The sequence below is a fragment of the Channa argus genome, chromosome 17 (genome assembly GCF_033026475.1).
Source record: "Channa argus isolate prfri chromosome 17, Channa argus male v1.0, whole genome shotgun sequence".
In the NCBI taxonomy this organism is placed as follows: Eukaryota; Metazoa; Chordata; class Actinopteri; order Anabantiformes; family Channidae; genus Channa; species Channa argus.
In genome coordinates, this window is record NC_090213.1 from 17,795,447 (window position 1) to 17,815,417 (window position 19,971).

At 40.3% G+C, this 19,971-nt stretch overlaps 1 protein-coding gene across 2 annotated transcripts in view; it reads right to left on the bottom strand.

Moving 5' to 3' along the window:
• Positions 1-17,218: 17,218 nt before the first annotated feature.
• The window catches only part of snap25a (synaptosome associated protein 25a), a 33,245-nt gene continuing 30,492 nt past the window's right edge, over positions 17,219-19,971 (bottom strand). For both annotated transcript variants that reach the window (XM_067481105.1, XM_067481104.1), the window contains exons 7-8: positions 19,653-19,797; positions 17,219-18,830 (exon numbers count right to left, since the gene is read on the bottom strand). In XM_067481105.1, the coding sequence (XP_067337206.1) occupies positions 18,762-18,830; positions 19,653-19,797 (214 nt within the window). In that variant the 3' untranslated portion in view covers positions 17,219-18,761. The remainder of the gene's footprint in view (positions 18,831-19,652; positions 19,798-19,971) is intronic.

Here is a 19,971-nt window from a genome sequence, read left to right on the forward strand (position 1 = left end):
GTCACTGCGCACCACAGAATGAAGCAACATTTTGTGGCGAAACACTTCCACATGTACAGTTGGCTGCAGTCATACTTCTATCAACAAAATATGGAATCTACATTCAGCTAATACAATGTACAGCTAGCACACAAGACAGCATAAAAATTAATATTCAGTAAAAAAGGTAATTATTAGTTTATTATTATTATTTTATTTTATTATTATTCTTTTTTTTACCTTTTTATGATAAATAAATTAACTGTTTTCTTGCCACTTTCAGAGAAGACGAGCTGATAAAAAAGTAGAAAGCTCAGTGTAAACTGTCAAACAAAAACGTGAGAAAATAAATATCTTCTCATCAGATAATGATGGCTACCTCAGCTGTTGTTTACACGGGCTTTATTAACTGTTTCTCCTCTATTTGTGTCCCCCCCAAAAAAACATAAAGGATATTTGTTGTAGCAGTAGGGTAGCACAAAGTGGTATCCTGCACTAAGCTGCCTGTAGTATATATCCTTAAAGCCCTGTAAGTTGTGAGTTGGGGTCTCCATGGACCGACGTTTCCATCACATCCCACAGATGCTCTAATGGATTGTCTGGAGAATTTGGAGGCCAAGTCCACAGCTAAAAGTCAGTGTTGTGTTCCTCAAACTATTTTTGAAGGGTGGCAGGGTGCATTAAACAGGCCACTGCCATCCGGGGATCCTGATTCCATGGAGGAGTCTACTTGGTCCTTGAAGTCCAGTAAGTTGTGAAGTGGGGCCCGGACTCGGTGTATATCAGTGCTAACAAGTTACACCACAAATTTAGTAGTATTTTATTAAAATACAGTTTACCTATTTAAATATACTGACATACTATTTGCCCTTAAACAAAGCACATCAAAAACTCCTCTGATATTCTCCAAATATGGTCCAGATTGTTGTTTGGATAAAAAAGAGAAATATATGGTTTCTTGAGGTTTTTGCAGTAGGGTTTGTATTAGCACAACATTTCAACTGGATGTTGCTCGATTTCAGGAAGTGGGCTTTAGGTAACCTAAACCAGTACAGCTTCTGCACTGCATGATGTAGTAATAATAATAATAATAATAATAATAATAATAATAATAATAATAATAATAATAATAATAATAATAATTTTTAAAAGCTTTGACTTCCTGCACTGTGAAAGAATGGAAAGTGCTCTTAACACTTGCAGGGATCATTTGGCCAAGACTCTATTTGGCAGTTGGTGGAATAGGGCTTTTCAGACAGTGGATCTCTCAGCCAGCTGAGGTAGAGGTTTGGCCACGAGCCTGTGGTGGGAGCCAAAGTCAAAAAGAGGTGTAGCTGTAAGTGAGCAATTATTGTCAGGCTGAAACACTTTAGTTTGACTAATAACATTTCTATGGGTATGTGAAGCTTGACCGTGGTGAACCAAGTTTGTTTCTGCAGTGCAAAACAGGAAGAGATTGTCCCTATGAAACTCATGGTTTTACTATTCTACGATGTTTTACGTCGTTTTTACAACGTTCAATAGTTTAATAATCTTCTTCTTCTTTTCCTTTCGGCTGCTCCCTTTCAGGGGTCGCCACAGCGAATCATGTGCCTCCATCTAACTCTATCCTCTGCATCCTCTTCACTCACACCAACTAACTTCATGTCCTCCCTCACTACATCCATAAATCTCCTCTTTGGTCTTCCTTTAGGCCTCCTGCCTGGCAGCTCCAACCTCAGCATCCTTCTACCGATATATTCACAGTTTCTCCTCTGAACATGTCCAAACCACCTCAATCTGGCCTCTCTGACTTTATCTCCAAAACATCTAACATGAGCTGTCCCTCTGATGTACTCATTCCTGATCCTGTCTATCCTCGTCACTCCCAAAGAGAACCTCAACATCTTAAGCTCTGCTACCTCCAGCTCTGCCTCCTGTCTTTTCTTCAGTGCCACTGTCTCTAAGCCGAACAACATTGCTGGTCTCACCACCGTCTTGAACACCTTTCCTTTCATTCTCGCTGATACTCTTTTATCACACAACACACCTGACACTATTCTCCACCCGTTCCAACCTGCCTGCACTCGCCTCTTCACCTCTTTTCCACACTCACCGTTGCTCTGAACCGTTGACCCTAAGTACTTAAAGTCCTGCACCTTCTTCACCTCTGCTCCCTGTAACCTCACCATTCCACCTGGGTCCCTCTCATTGACACACATGTATTCTGTCTTGCTGCGGCTAAGCTTCATTCCTCTGTTTTCCAGAGCAGACCTCCACCTCTCTAGATTTTCCTCCACCTGCTCCCTGCTCTCACTACAAATAACAATGTCATCTGCAAACATCATAGTCCAGGGAGATTCTTGTCTAACCTCATCTGTCAGTCTGTCCATCACCAGAGCAAACAAGAAGGGGCTCAAAGCCGATCCTTGATGCAGACCCACCTCCACCTTAAACTCCTCTGTCACACCTACAGCACACCTCACCACTGTCTTACAGCTCTCATACATGTCCTGCACCACTCTAACATACTTCTCTGCCACTCCAGACGTCCTCATACAATACCACAGCTCCTCTCTCGGCACCCTGTCATACGCTTTTTCTAAATCTACGAAGACACAATGCAACTCCCTATGACCCTCTCTGTACTTCTCCATCAGCGTCCTCAAAGCAAATACTGCATCTGTTGTACTCTTTCTAGGCATGAAACCATATTGCTGCTCACAAATACTCACCTCTGCCCTTAGCCGAGCTTCCACTACTCTTTCCCACAACTTCATTGTGTGACTCATCAGCTTTATTCCTCTGTAGTTGCCACAGCTCTGCACATCTCCCTTGTTCTTAAAAATTGGTACCAGTACACTTTTCCTCCAGTCCTCTGGCATCCTCTCACTCTCCAAGATCTTGTTAAACAAACTAGTCAAAAACTCTACTGCCACCTCTCCTAGACACTTCCATACCTCCACAGGTATGTCATCAGGACCAACTGCCTTTCCACTCTTCATCCTCTTCAATGTCCTCCTCACTTCACTCTTACTAATCTTTGCTACTTCCTGCTCCACACCAGTCACCTCTTCTACTCTTCGTTCCCTTTCATTTTCCTCGTTCATCAACTCTTCAAAGTACTCCTTCCATCTTCCCATCACACTCCTGGCACCTGTCAATACATTTCCATCCTTATCTTTAATCACCCTAACCTGCTGCACATCCTTTCCATCTCTATCTCTTTGTCTGGCCAACCTGTACAAATCCACCTCTCCCTCTTTAGTGTCCAACCTAGCATACAAGTCCTCATATGCTCTTTGTTTGGCCTTTGCCACCTCTATCTTCACCTTACGCTGTATCTCCCTGTACTCCTGTCTACTCTCTTCAGTCCTCTCAGTGTCCCACTTCTTCTTAGCTAACCTCTTTCTCTGTATACACTCCTGAACTTCCTCGTTCCACCACCAAGTCTCCTTGTCTGCTTTCCTCTTTCCAGATGACACACCGAGTACCCTCCTACCTGTCTCCCTGATCAAATTAGCTGTAGTAGTCCAGTCATCTGGAAGCACCTCCAAACCACCCAGAGTCTGTCTCAGCTCCTCCCTGAAAACTAAACGACATTCTTCCTTTTTCAACTTCCACCACTTTGTCCTCTGCTCTGCCTTAGTCCTCCTTATCTTCCTCACCACCAGCATCATTTTACACACCACCATCCTGTGTTGTCTGGCTACACTCTCCCCTACCAATGCTTTACAGTCACTGATCTCTTTCAGATTACAACGTCTACACAAGATGTAGTCTACCTGAGTGCTTCTCCCTCCGCTCTTGTATGTCACCCTATGTTCCTGCCTCTTCTGAAAGAAAGTGTTTACTACAGCCATTTCCATCCTCTTTGCAAAGTCAACCACCATCTGACCTTCTGCGTTCCTGTCCTGAAGACCAAACCTGCCCATAACAGTCTCATCACCTCTGTTCCCTTCACCTACATGCCCATTGAAATCTGCACCAATGACAACTCTCTCACCTCTGGGGATGCTCTGCATCACTTCATCTAACTCACTCCAGAATTTCTCCTTCTCTTCTAACTCACATCCTACCTGTGGGGCATAACCACACACAACATTGAACATCACCCCTTCAACTTCCAGCTTCAGACTCATCAACCTGTCTGATACTCTTTTCACCTCTAGAACATTCCTCACAAAATCCTCTTTCAATATAACTCCTACTCCATTTCTCTTCCTATCTGACCCATGGTAAAACAACTTAAACCCTGCTCCTAAGCTTCTAGCCTTGCTACCTTTCCACCTGGTCTCCTGGACACACAGTATGTCCACCTTCCTTCTCTGCATCATGTCTATCAACTCCCTAGCCTTCCCTGTCATAGTACCAACATTCAAAGTCCCTACTTTCAGTCCTACATTCTTAGCTTTCCTCTTCTCTCTCTGCCTACGAACACACCTTCCTCCTCTTCTTCTTCGTCTTCGACCAACAGTAGTCCAATTTCCACCGGTACCCTGTAGGTCAACAGCACCGGTGGCGGTCGTTGTTAACCCGGGCCCCGACCGATCCGGTATGGAAGTCTTTGTCACGATTCGCATGTTTGATTTGGCATGTGTTTTACGTCGGATGCCCTTCCTGCCACAACCCTCTGCATTTATCCAGACTTGGGACTGGCACAAGAAGACACTGGCTTGTGCCCCCTTGCGGTTGCATTAATAGTTTAATAATAATAAAAGCATAATCTGCTGAAATGTATTCAAAATGTGGAAAAATCATTATTTCTAAAAAGGATTTCTGCTGTTTCAGAATAAAAGCCTTTATTTAAACAAGTTGGGCTTAGTTTCGCTATTAAACTCTGCCTATGAGACACAAAGCCAACTTTATGATACTGTAAAATCCACCATACTTGGAGTTATAAGGTTCCTCCAAGATTGCTGCTCTTTACAGTCTATTACTGTCTTGCTGGCTGACTTACGTTCAGTATGATGGCTTTATATTGAAGCATGGGGTCTGGCAGGAACGAAGAGACCGATTTAGAGGACTATCAATGAATAAAATGAGCTTGAATACTACTGTGCTGATGCTGCAAGCAAAACGATTCAGAAGCTTTAGTCTGTGTGTGTCCAAGGTTTTTTGTGTTTTGGTAGGACTTTACACCTCAGTAATGACTGGGTAACAGTGGGGGTAATATTTAAGAAATAAGGTAATTCGGGGTAATATCTAGGGTATTGATAAGGAAATACTTGGTAACCATTCAGTAATAACAATGTAACAGTATTTTTAATAATAGTAGCAGGACATTTATTACTTAAATAAAACAATAATAACCAGGTAGTACAAACAAAATGCACCCAAAATTGGAAATAATGTGGAATATACATATACTTTATATCACATATGTATTATTAAGGTCAAAATAGGTAGTGGAGTCGCACTGGAGTCCAATTTAACGCCTACAATTCAACTAATCACGCGACTTCAATAATAAAGGCAGTAAAATTATCACATTTCTGACAGTTTCAACATAAAAACTAAGATATTATACCCTTGTAAAAGTAGAATTCATGGCATAGCCACTGTAGTGGATTCCATTAAATTGCACAGGTGGTCATAATGTTACCCCTGATTGACTGTAGCTGACATTATTTCAATGTTTTAACATTGAGTTCATCTATGCTCTGTCACTGAGCTGCCACCCACCCACCCACCCACGGTGGGTGTCACCAGGGTAGTAGTCCGTCATGTTCTATTTGCCATCATGATACACCTTGTGCATAACCCCTACCAAGCTACATTCATCACAGGTGCCCATGTCATGTCCAGTCAATTGAGTTTTACATCTCAGAAAATACAGTAGAAGATTTGAATCACTGGTCAAATCGCTTAGTTAGACACAGCCAAAACAAAATATCACTTGACTTGGAAACACGGGTGAAAAGGAAGTAAATCTTATTGTAGCATAAACACGACACCACATGATCTCATGTCACATGATCACAGTAACAGCAGAGGAGCTTTTCTACATGGTGCTTGTGATGCATGTGGTGCAGTACAGTGTACGCAGTTACTGTAGACATATGAGAATAGTAATGCAGTTTCCATGGTTACAGGGCTCCTGTTTGTGTCTGTATCATATCTACCCCTCAGGACATCCTGATGCTGAGCAACAGTGATCTTCCTCCTGTCCCCCATGATGGCCTAGCCCCCCTTTTTGCTCCTGCTTTGCCACATCCTTTACATTTACATTTAGTAGTTTAGTAAGTGGGGTACAAGGCAGAAGAAAACACCAAAGTGTCCTATCAGAAAAGTACAAGAAAGAGCATTTTTTATTTAAAAAAAAATAGATTTAAGTGCACGTGCAGAAGAGTTCTGTTTTTCAGCAGTTTTTTGAATATTGGGAGTAAGTTTCATCCTCCATGGAGCCTCAGACCATCAAAACATGGCTACACAGCACCACTAACTGCATTAAATGACCCAGCGGTTTTATCTTATATTTTTATTTTCTAAATATATTTAGAATATATTTTACATTACGATCACATACTCCTTCTTATTATGACTATGTGGCAGCCTTTGCATCCTGGTGGCGAAAAGCATTAACTTTTCCTCTGCCGCACCTGTAACTAGGTCAGCCAATGTTTTGATCGCAGCAAGAGACACAGGCCTTTATCAGACCATCTCATTATGTTGTTTAGACCGGCATCGACCAGTGGAGTCTAAATGTGATGAGTCATCTGTAGGGATTCATCGCTTTTATCCATTGTTTCTCCGTTTTTCCACCTTTCTCAATATTAATGCGGCCCCCCTTTATCCTCTGCCCCTCACCTCAATTCACCACCTGCATCTCTTTTTTCTTTGAGCTATGAGTGATTTGATGAACCGTAGCGAACGTGATGTGTTTTTATTTTAGGTTAGTTAATGTTTTATTGTACAACATTTTGTAATGGCTCATCCAATTTGATTCCCATGGTTTCGTTTCGTTTCTCGCTCGTCATTTATCTCAAAACTTTCGGAGTGAAACAGGAATCTGTTCCAGTCTTGCATTTGTAAAGGAAAGCATGGACCCCTCACAGGGCTGACCCAATGCTTAAAGCTGCAGTCTCATCCTAGGAGGCTTTGATGCTTGTTACTGGTGTTAGGTTCAGGGACATTTGAAGAGACACTACTCAAATGGGAGTAAATTGGGCAGTTTGTTTGACCTGCTACATCCTAGTGGGTTCAGTAGGTTCTTATCATGTGCTATTCTGTGCCCAACCAATGTTGTAGCCAGTTTGGCTTAAAATCATAGAGTCAATCATTCAGAAGTACAGATTTAGGAACAAACAGCTGACCAACCAACCTGTCACTGTCTTTAAGCCTGTTACATTTCTCTGTATTTAAAATATGTCACCAACAACCACTCAGGCTCCCATTTATATTCACTCTAGCTGGTGCCCGTTGCCTGTTTATCAGACTTTACAAAACTAGACAGCTACCTACCAAATCATATTAATGAGCTGATAAAAACACTTGATAACAGTAAAATTAGCTGAGGAATTACTTTTCAAAACAAACGAACAAACAAACAACAAAAACTAGTAACTATGCTTATTGCGTTTCTATTTCCATGTAGATTCCATTAACATGAACACATTTCCATTCTTCCATGAACACACACAATAAATACCCAGTGGCTTCAAGCTTGTGTGAGGCTACAGTTTTCCACCCAGACTAACTAAGCCCGTTTCCCCCACCAGGTGCCAGTGTTTCCCCTGCTCTTCATTGCTCACAAATATTTACAGCCTGGCATGACAGCAGAGGTCATTTTGTGCCTTTGAGGATGCAGATATGGTGCATGGCCCGGAATGAAAGATTGTGGCTGCAGCATTTAAACCAGGAGAAACACAAACACGAGAAGGTCATGCTGAGGTACTGTAGCAGACCTCACTTCAATCTGTGAAGACGATTGTCAGTGTTAACAAGAGTTAGAGCAGCTATTATTTATTTTTTACTTTTTTTACTCTACCCTCTCGCCGTGTCCTCTCTCTGTCCCAAGTGTCTCCCTTCCCCCAGCTGTCACCATCACTCCCATAAAACAGCTCCCTCATTCAACACAAATACACACACACACACACACACAAACTGGCTTTCAGCTCTGTGTGTGCAGTGAAAACACAGCGTCTGCCAACAGAAAATGTCACTGGGGTGGCTTCTCTGTTAAATGGCTCATAAGTGCGGCGTGATGAGAATCTGTTGGCGCGATGGGCGGAGTGGTGGTGAATGTACAAGAATTTGCAGTGGATTCCCTTTGTGGAACAGAGAGCAGCCCCACCCCTGCACATCTCCACTCCGCCATTGTGGCTGTGCCGATATTCATGTCATGTTATGTCCCTCACCTCTGCCAGCTCCTCTCCACTTTCTCCTCCTCGCCTGTAGGATCATGAGCCTGCATGAGCCTGAGATTCACACTTGCTGGATTGACACAACCGTGACTGAGTACAGCCCTAAAGCGGGTGATATAATAAATCATCCTTCGTACTCCTATTTACTACCTGTCAGGACTTAAATTAGTTAAAATGGGTTCAACTTTACCAGCTGTGAAGTTTTTTGTTCAAGACCAAATTGTTAGGAAATGTTGGCTCTTATTTTGTAATTTATTACAGTCATGATCCCCATGATCACCCTTCCTGTTCCTGTTAGTCCTGGTGGATCAGTGGTAGAGCATTGGGATGGGATTTAGAAGGCAGCAGGTTCAAACCCCATCCCACCAGGTGTGGCCCCACCCAAGCCACCAAGGGACAACCTTGGTCCTGAGCCTTGACAAATAAAATGGGAGGGTTGTGTGTAAAAATACATGCAGAACATTACTGTGGTGACCCCTGAAGGGACAAGCTGTTGATCTTTGGCCTGTGCGTCCCTCACTCTTGATATAAGCCTCCATGTTTTGTGCACTACTTGTTGTCTTTATTCTGCCTGCTCTGTCTAAACCCCTGGTTCAGTGAGTTTTGATCTGACTGACTTTTTGAGAACACCTAAACGGTCGGAGGCCATCTTGATCCTGGTTATTCTTCCATTCTCCTCCCTTCCTAACTAAGAAACACACCTCACAGGCCCAACCCTGCGAATTGAAAACTCACTTTTATCTCTTCCTTAGTTCTGGTCTTCTGCGCCATCTAGTGAGCTGGAGGAATACCTGCAAGCTCTCTCTCCCTCTCTCTCTCTCTCTCTCTCTCTCTCTCTCTCTCTCTCTCTCTCTCTCTCTCACCAAATTCATCCTATTGCCCGATTGTCCACTTTATCCCCAATTGAATCATTTATACACAGAGCTATTTCTGCCATCTTTGGGTCCCTTGAGAGTTTGTACAGGAATTAAATTGAAACACACTTGTGCATGTTAACGTCAAATTTGTACTATTTAACTGCGTTACTTTCTTAGAGGAGTACTTGTACTTTTTTATGTGTATATTTTAGAACATCTATTTTTGAACTCCAACTTGAAGAATTTGAAGTGGTATTTCTATTTGCAGTGGAGGGTTGCTTCAGGCAAATTCTGTACTTTTATTGCATATTGGTTTGTGCACTTCTACCGCCTCTGAATAAATATATATTCTTTCAGCTCTTTTTGAAAAGGTATAACTGATCAAATACCGTGTAAAAAAAGAAAAAGGAAAACAGGTTTTTAACAACGCTGCAATAATATTCCAATCCAGCCTAATGCCCAAGTGAAAATAAAAGTGCATTTACATGCAAAGTAAAAGTACTGTATGATAAAATACGGCTGGTATAATATTCCTGAAAGAAAATTAATACCTTTTGTAAAAAGTGAGTTGTACACATGTAACAGTTCATGTATTGTATTTAAAAGTTCATTGTTTCAAGTTGTACCCACTATGTACAGTCAGTCACAATGAGTTTTAGGTCTCACATACTGCAGACTGGAGGTTTACACCCTTTAGTAAATTACAGGCACGAATCTTACATCTCCCAAGTTGCTCTAAACTAAAACAACCTGAAGTCAACAATCCCACGGTCAAAAATGTGTTTCTCATTCCGGTGACGCAGGGACAAGTTGCAAAGAGTTATTGCAACAGGAAGCTGGACCAAGGAAAGTGATTAATACATAACAGGTGTGTAACAGAGTAACTGCAGCTGTATGAGGTCAGGAAGCCAGACCCAGAGAAGAAAGGTTCAAAATAAAGGAAATAAAGTAAGAACTTCATCATTTACCTGTGAAGTGCAGTGCAGAAAGTAATGACAGTCACATTTCATAAATGAAATCTATTGTTATAATTTCTCTATTAAATGTCATGTGTATGTTTTTTTTTGGTCTCGTTTCATAATCCTTCCTTCAGCATGTTTTTCCCCTCAGGGTATTAAATGCTCTGAAATCCGAGACGTTGCTGCCTCACTGGCATTGTCAGCTCAGTAACTAAATAGTGCATTTCTCTTGGAGTTACATGCACCGCGTATGTGTTATATTTAGACTGAAAGCTGCTTCAGTCTGCAGTGAAGCTGGCAGCCAGTCGTCTCTCTCTCTCTGAATCTTTCATCCCGTTTCTGTCACACTTTGTTTCTCATTGTCCTCATTAGCTCCCTGTCTCCTGTGGGACACTCCACCCCTCATGTTCACGTAACACAGCATACTGTAGCATTTCATAACCTCCCTCCCCCCCCCCCCCCATCATTTTGCTGTCTTCACATCGGCCTCTCGCCTGCTTTAAATGCGGACACTTACAAACAGCTTTGTACCCCACATTCATACAGAACCTTTTCATCCCCAGTCTTCACTAAACATTTCCCAGTTTTATCCTTAAAGGAGCAGTCCATCAATTGTACACATCCAGTTCACTGTACTCATCAGGGTCAATCCGTTTTCTGTGGCTCTGGAGGAGCTTTGTCTTGGGTAGAGTAAATAACCCTGATGTCATATGGGTCATTGGCCCATCCTAGGCAGGAGGATTCATATAGTTCCGAACACTGGAACTATGAAATCACATGGAACTATCACATGATATTTTACTGAACGCTGCACCCTCCGGTAAATAGGCATTAACAGGTTAAAAACCATAACAGGTGGTGTCCGGGAAACAATGTGGGCTACTTCAGATAATGGAATAGTCTCTACTTGTTCTGTTAGATCTTAGTGCTGCCTTTGATACCATTGCTTATTTTATTACAAAGACTGGAAGGTGTAATTGGGATTAAAGGAACTGCACTAGGTTGGTTATTTACTTCCTTCAGGCAATCTCTTTAGAACACTCCATAAATTTCCATTGCTATGCTGATGACATCCAGCTATATCTTATTATAAAACCAGATGAAACAAAATCAAACTTCAAGCATGCTCACAAGACATAAAGGCCTGGATGTCCCACAATTTTTTACTTTTAAACTCAGACAAAACTGAAGTCATAGTATTTGGGCCCAAAAATCTCAGAGACATGATGTCCAACCATATCGTTACTCTAGATGGCATAAGTCTGGCCTCCAGTACTACTGCAAGGAACCTTGGAGTTATTTTTGACCAGGATTTGTCCTTTACCTCACATAGAAAAACAAATCTTTAGAACAGCCTTCTTCCACCTACAGGACATTGTCGAAATTAGGAGCATCCTGTCTCAAAGTGATGCCGAAAAACTGGTCCATGCGTAGTCTGAACCATAGACACTGATGATGAACTTGATGCAGGCTGAAACGTCACAGTGGAAATGCAGATTATCTGGCAGGGAACTGTGGCAAGAGCTAAGTTTAAATAACCAGGGGAACAGATGTAACCAATTAGGAGTGGTGACGAGTGTTAAAGCAGGATGACATGAACAGGGAACAGGAAGTGGAGAAAAATGGCTACAAAGCAAAAGTCTAGAACAGGAAGTGGAGAAAAATGGCTACAAAGCAAAAGTCTAGAACAGGAAATGGGCCAGATTATGACAGATAAAGCTTATAGTTAGTTATAGTTATGCTGCCATAGGCTCAGACTGATGGGTAGCATCAGATTTATACATAATACATCTGTATTTTAGTACAAACTAGAATAATCTAATTTGATAACTTTAACGCATTCTTACAAACTGGCCTATTTCTCCTCTTTTTACTTTTTCTTTCGTTTCTGGTGAAACAAAGGTCGGGCTTTTTTGTTGAGTTAATGATTACACCCTCTGTATGTGTATCCATCACTAATAGAAAGAAAGAGATACTTGCTTTTAGATTATTATAAGTACATCATAAAGCTCTCATAGTTTTTCAAACTAAATTCTTCAGTTCAGATGAATAGGTGTGGAGAAATCAGGTGCCTCAAAAAGTGGACAAAACAATAAACCAAATTATCTGCATGGATGGACATATTTGTACAAAACTGTAGAGCAGCCAACTAAAAAGAAAAGTGCCAAATGTAATAAGAAGACGATATCTTATCATTGTAATTATCAAATTCAGTTATTCCTTCCTTGGGACTTTTCAATCAGATTGAATTAAAGTGGAGTGGATTTAGCTTAATCACTGCAGACATTTACTGGTGCTTCTCATTCAGACTCAGGGAGTTCATGTAGGGTTTGATAAAATCATGGCCCATAATGCAATGTAATGATCCACTGAATGTTTAAAAGTAAATAGGAGGCTGTATCTTATACAGAAAAGTTCCAATTTATTCACCAACAACACTTGTTTAGTTAAAAATGTTGGCATTTCCCTTTAAAGTAAAAATGAGGTAAAGAATAAAACAAGCAGTACTAGTTTAAGGTTGCTTTGCTATTTGGTTAATTTATTAAAGAAGCACTGCAAAAAAAAAAAAAAAGAAAACAATAAAGCCAGGTACGACCTAGATGTTTAACAGAATAGATTCATCCTTCTAAACCATCAAACACATTTTTGTGTTTGAAATATATGAACCATTTGTTTATTTCAGTGAATGGATTTTGTAATATCCACAAAATCACATTATGTGCATATCTGTTCCATGTCTGTCTGTGTCTACGTGTGTGTGTGTGTGTGTGTGTGTGTTGCAGACGGCTGCTGTTTCTGCAGGCTTTATTAAGCTGACTCGGACAAAACTCAATCCCAGACTGTGTCTGTGTCAGCGACTGAGAGCGAGAGAGAGGCCGCAGACACAACTCAGAGCAGAAAGTGAGAAGGAGGAGGGAGGGAGGGAGGGAGGAGGAGGAGGAAACTAAAAAACTAAAAGGAGGTGAGCAGAGAGAGGACATGTTGAAAACAAGAAGAGTGTGTGTGTGTGTGTTTTTGGGGGGGGGGGGGGGGGGGGGGGGGGGGGGGGGGGGAGAAGGCTAGAATGAGAAAATGAGGGGTGAAGCTGGAGCCCTGAGGCTTTGCCTGGAGACGGATACAGTATGTGAACATACACGCTCATCCAACCACAGTCTGAGTGAGCAGAACTCACTTTACATATCCACATTACTGTCAGTGAGATTCCCATGTGTGGTGACACACTGTATAGTATGGATTTCTACTACGATGTCATAAAACTTTGCTAAAAGATCAGATGATTAAAATTCACACCCCTGTGCGTTTAATATTTATGTGTATAATGATAATCAAGTCTACTAATTAGTTTCTGATAAACGGTGCTGACAACTTAACTGTCTCCATTACAACTCAATAAATTGCATCTGCTGAGGAAGATTGAGACATATGGTTAAAAGTAAAAGTGAAAAAAAAACCCACTAGCAAGTGGTCGTTAAGCAAAGTTATGTTTTTTTCAAACTTTCACAGCCAACTCATAAGCATCAGTATAACAGTGCTGACGACGCACAGTGTTGCATTATTTTCTCCAGTCTCTCTCTCTCTCTTTGCCTCCTTCCCTATGGTTTGCATTTGAAAACTCACTCACTGCAGCTTGCTATGGTGGAAAAAATATGAACGTGGTAGACACGCATTTAAACCAGAGGGAAGGCTGTTCTGATATTACTACCCTTGTATTAATGTATGAATTATTGCTTAAGAAAACTTACAAGTGAACAGTTTGGAAAGAACTGATTCAGATAAATAGGAACTGTTGACATATGGCAGAATATGAAAACCTGAATAATTGTGGTAATAATGATCAAATCTTTGTTTATTGATGCATGGACCTTTTTTTTTTGCCTACTGCCAGATTATTTCGAAGAACATTTTGACTGCTCTCAGAAGCAACGTTTTCTTTGCTAATTTGGCCAAAGACTGAAAACCTTTGACACAACACTGTACAGCTGTGTTTTTGTAAACCTCACAATGGTGGTCATCACAAAGGCAAAAGATTCTGGATTCCGGCCTCCTTTATTTTGGAGTCTGCCGGGTCCTAATTGCACCAAAATGGATGAAAAAAATGAGATTTCCCCAACCAGATGTGTGAGCCATCTTAGATGAACATTTAGCAGACACTTGTGTTTATTTCATTCTGAAAAGTCTTTCGGGGTTCGGTGTCTTGTCCAAGGAAACTTGTGACCAGGAGGAATCAGGAGTCGAGCCACTGATCCTGTGATTTTTGGAGGACTGCTTTACATATGGAGCCGTCACATTTCACTTCTGAAATCTCACCTCCCACAACGTAGGTGATGTTTGTGCACGGATACAGAAAAAAAGCAAATTACCAATGAAGCAACAGCAGTAGGAGATTACAGAGTGCTTGAGTACTATCCTCTGGACTCCTTCAAAGGTATTTTTGCTATCCTGCTGAATAATGGATGAACCTCAGAGAGAGAGAGAAAGAGAGAGAGAGAGAGAGAGTCCTCTGGCAACTGAGCTGTATTTATTGCAGCACTTGTTTTCACTGATGCTTTTTCTTTGTTCAGGAGTTTTCTCAAGAGTTTTTTTTAAGTTCATACCAACTGCCTCAAAAAGCCTGAAAGCGAATTCCCTGGGAAGAACAAGCTTGTTCCACCGTTAATAATACCACAGTTTATTACTATTTTGTTTCTCCCTTTTCATGTAATGGTTTAATTAGCAGTCAGTGACATTCGCCAGCCTGCACCACCTGCAGGAATGATGAGATAACACCAGCAGCAGTTCAGGTGTAGATGAGATGTACAGTAGCTGTCACCCCCTACAGCCAAAGAAAGCTATAGTTACGACAAATCTAATACTGTTACAAATGTAGTTGTTTCTTTTTTGTTTTTCCGCCGTCCTTCATGAACATGGCAAGGATCAAACATGACGGTTGGATTGAGGATTTAGGATTTTGCTCATCTTCATCATCTTCTTCTGCTGTAGTGCTCTCTTTGAAGGATGAGTCAATCAGAAATGTTCTAAGATTTCTCAGAAATGTACACAGTTGACATCATATCATATGAAGCTGCTATGTAAAACCGTGATGGGTTTAGGGCCAAAAATACATTTTCTGATCTGAATCGACTCAGGCATCTCAGGTGGTCTGAGACCAGTCTGCATAGAGTCCAAACCAAGCATTGGGAAGCACTTCCCATTTATTTCATATGATGGTTCATAATTTTCCTAATAATAAAACAACATCTTTTTATATCTTTTGCTGCTGTGTCTTTACCTTCCTCGTTTTGTCCTGATGTGTTTGACCCTGTCCTTTTATACCCTGCTGTTGTCGGCCGGTTCGTTGTATGCTGGTACTCGGTTTGTTTGCATTCAGCACAAGTTTGTATTGTGTCTGTTTGTATCTGTATCCCGCATGATCCCCGTCTGGACTCTGTCATGGTTTTGGTCTGTGGTTTGCTTCTCCTTTGTTATGTCCTCTGCCTGTTTGTTTGATGCTCCCTGTATTAGTTACTGCTCTTAATTTCCCTCTAGTTTAGTTGGACTATGTTTTATTCCCGTCTGTTACCTGTGTGCTTATTAGTTACGGTCTTGCCTGGTGTCTGTGCCCTACATTGGTCCTGTATAAACTACTTGTGGCTAATTTTTTGCATTCGGTGTTACAATGCCAAAACACAGATTTATCATAATGAGCTGCACTCCAGATTCTGTAATTTATAGTTTCCATGTTTCGACATTTAGAAAAACAATTCTGCCTCCAGCAATAAGCAGATGCTCTGTGGTTCTCCTCTGTTGATCCCTCCGTCCTTCAGTCCTTATGTCTGTCTTGGTTTTGTTTGTAAGTGACCAACAAATAAATCCCAAAATAGCTGCACTTTCTGCTCTGCACAAACCGAACCCACTGATTTTATTGAATCTATATAGGCTTTTATTAAGTACCATTTAGTATGAAACTTCAAATTTCTAAAGTGCACCTCCTGACACATTAGACATTAACACACAATATTTGCTCGGACACTCAAGAGCAATAAAAGCTTTATTCAATGGTATTGATTTCAGACACATAATGACCCCCATTAGGAAAAAAAGGGTCTAGTTAACATTTTTCTGCTGTGTCTGGTACAGTAGCTCTACTACGTCAATATGAACATACGATGTTGACAATGACAACGCCTGAAAACTCGTGTGAGATTTTATGACACTACTTTCGAAAACATTCTTTCATAAAATCCACCTTCTGCAGCTTCATTCCAGGTGCAGTTTTATTTGTCTTCATCTGAAAAACCTCACAGTGTCTCCAGTAGAAAAACAAACCAAAAATCAGAATCAAATGTCTCTATATAAGTTGTTCGTATAAACTAGTACTACTGCAGTACTGTACATACTGTGTCCTTAAAGTTAGCAGAAAGTATTTGGCAGCTCAAATTTTAGTTACGTTTATAACTTACTGACAAATAAAACAATTTATTTTTTGAAGGTCCCCCAGAAATCCTGTTATCTTTTGCTAAAGTTGAAACAGTTTTGGTTATTTACATTTACATTTACATTTAGTCATTTAGCAGACGCTTTTATCCAAAGCGACTTACAAGTGAGGTACAAGGCAAGCAAAAATCTAAGTCAAGGAGAAAACATCAAAGCAAGGTCCTATCAGAAATTATATATGTTATGTTATATGAGAATTTGTTATGTTATATGAGAATTTATTTAATGATTTGTTTTCTACTTATTTTCTTATTTATTCAAGAAGTTTCATTGTTATGTTATGTGTCAACTACACATTTAATCACATAAAATGTGAAACTTTAAACATCATAAAAAGGCTTCATGGACCCTCTACATTCGCTAAAGCCCACTGTAGCCGCACACAGCCTACATCAATGTCAACACCCTACAGTTTCTATTTCGATGACTGTCAGTGTATTATTCATAGTTCCACTAACAACCCTGCTCTTTGGTGGACTGTGTTAATCTACATTGTAACTTACAAAGGCATAAACTGGGTGGAATTCTCTGTTATGAGAATGTTTAGAAAGAGACAAAAAGTGTCTCAACCCACAGGAGCAATAAAGACAGACACGGGTGGGACTAGGGTTTATTACTTTTAATCAATTCAGCTAGCTACAAAATGTCCACCACTTCACACACTGACAGGATACAGAGAGGGAGTCTTTAATATTACATGCGCTGAGGACATCGATCTCACAGTTTAACCTATTGTGTCATTCAGGTTTAGGTATTGATTCACCTTAATCTAAATAGTCGACATTTTGGCGATTTGTTGTGCATAGCTCTAAAGTACAGAAGCAACAAAAAAAACAAAAAAAAAACAAAAAAACTTTTGTGTGTATTTGTGTTTCAGAGTATAGTTATTGTTATTCAATATTATCAATATTTTTTACCAATAACAAACCACACGGGGAGAATAAACTTACAGATACAGTCTTCTTATAAAAGTAAGGTCTCAGAAATATGTGTTTTGGCTTTACATTGCAAACTTTTATTTTTTTTTTTCAGAGCATCCAAAACCTATGTTACAGTACACAACCAGTCCTCATCTTTCAGCACATAATCAACATCTTCATCACTGAACTGCATAATCATTTAGAAAACAGGTCATCATTTTTTGCAATACAACCCAAAGTCCTCATTTTTTCCTCTTCATCTCAGTTTTTTTGATCCCTTTTGCATTATTGTACAACGAGATGGTCACAGTCGGTAAATATATCGAGACGGAAAGAGTGGCACTATTGCAAACTTGCAGGAGTATGGAACGATCAACTGTGTCCTAATACTGAGCATGCGTTTTGTCAATTTGCTACTGCCATGTTATAATTTTTTATATATGTTTTTCAGACAGGTTTTATTTATAAGACTAAAATCTACCATTTGTCATGCAGGGAATGCACAATTCACATCACTTGGAATGCAATGTCTAGTACAGCTACAGAGTCTAATAGCACATTGTCTAAACAGTAACTCAGTATGATTGCGATGAAAGAAAATGTACCAACCGACTGCCTTTTGATTGTAAGTGCTCTTTGCAATCCCATTCATCGGTGCCGTAGCTTAGTAATCTTTACTCATGTGTTTCCATCAGTCTTCTCCTATTTTTTTTTTGTCGTGACAACACTAAAATAAGGAGCATGACAGAAGCCTAAATGGAATGACACAGTTTTACTATGACGATACTGAGATACTGGAAAGGAAAAAGAATAAAAACAAACAGCTTGTATAGCATTCCTATTATATACTTGTCATCCAGAGCAGTGTACTTATATATAATATATATATATATATATTATATATGATGTATAATAATATATGATATATATATATATTGATAAAGAGAATAAAAACTTCACAGGTGAGCTAGAGAGCCATCAAGTCAGCACTATATACAACCTTTGGAAAGAATGATATAAGGAGTATAAGAAATCATCTTTTTACGAGGACAATCATCTTGAAAAAGCTTGACAGACGACACACAGAACAACATTTACAATGGGGAGGGGAGGTGATATGTGCATGTGTGCAAACCTAGAAGGTCAATACCATGATGAAAGCATGTCAGCGCCTGTTGATGTGCGCCGCGGGATGCCAAGACGATCACGCTCCGATACGGGGGGCGTTTAGCCACTGCCCAGCATCTTTGTGGCACGCTGGTTGGCCTCATCAATCCTGGTCTTGTTGGAATCAGCCTGGATGAAGGAAAAAGGAAAAGAGAGAGAGAGAGAAAAAAAAAAGAATGTCAGATTGAATGTTGGTGGTTGGTGTTTTAGCTAAGTTAGTTCAAAAACTTTCAAAGTGTGGGGGTCAGAGTTTTAAAGAGAACTGGCCAAGAAAGTTACTGGAAGTGCTACATACATGGTCATATGTGAGTATTAATATTAATAATTAAGTCCTATGCACTAGACTCCAATCTGTGTCCTTCCCTTGACTCTGTGTATTTGTGTAATTCATTAACGTCTATTGGTCTGTGGTTATCAAAACATGATTTCATTCATTTTCACTAAAAACAACGGAAAAGGAATTACAGTCAAACAGTCAATTATTTCAACAGAGACACTGAGACACATTCAGACAAAGTCGACACAAAAATCTTTAATTAGAGTTTTAAGATGAGTTAAAAGTTATTAAACCTAATAGTTTTTTTTCCCATTTGCTTTAATGTTTCTATTTTCTAATTTTGTGCAGTCTCAAACTTATTTGTGAATTTGTCAAAAGCCTTTCTGACTTCTGACAGTGGAGAGAAACAACCACGGGTGGTAAAAAAAGGCACAACATCCTGAAACTGGATGAGAATAAAAGTTAGAAATCTGCTCAGTCATACTCTGATAAATTAAGAAGATGGTGACTGAAAGTTTTTTATGTCTTGATTTCATTAAAAATAAATTAAGCAGTTCCAGATCAATGTGTACTAAAATGTTAAGGAAAGTTGAAATAACTTTTCCTTTAGGCCTGGTTAAAGCTGTTTCTATGCAGAATGACACAGAAAGTAAGAAAAGAGCCTTTTGTTGTACCTTCTCCATGATCCTGTCGATCTGGCGGTTCTGGGTATCGATCTCGTTGCCCATGTCTAGAGCCATGTGGCGCAGGTTACCGATGATGCCGCCCACCTGCTCCAGGTTCTCGTCCATCTCATTTTCTCGGGCATCGTCTGTTACCCTAAACACACACTCTCAAGGTTAGATTAGAATATTGAAAGGTCTACATTAACACTAGGCCACACACACACCACATATTGCCAAGTTGACCAAGTTCACGAAGATGCCGCCTGCTCCCCCTGTGAGCCGCTCATCCATATTTCACCTCGGATCCTCTTCTTGACTCTGTATCTGA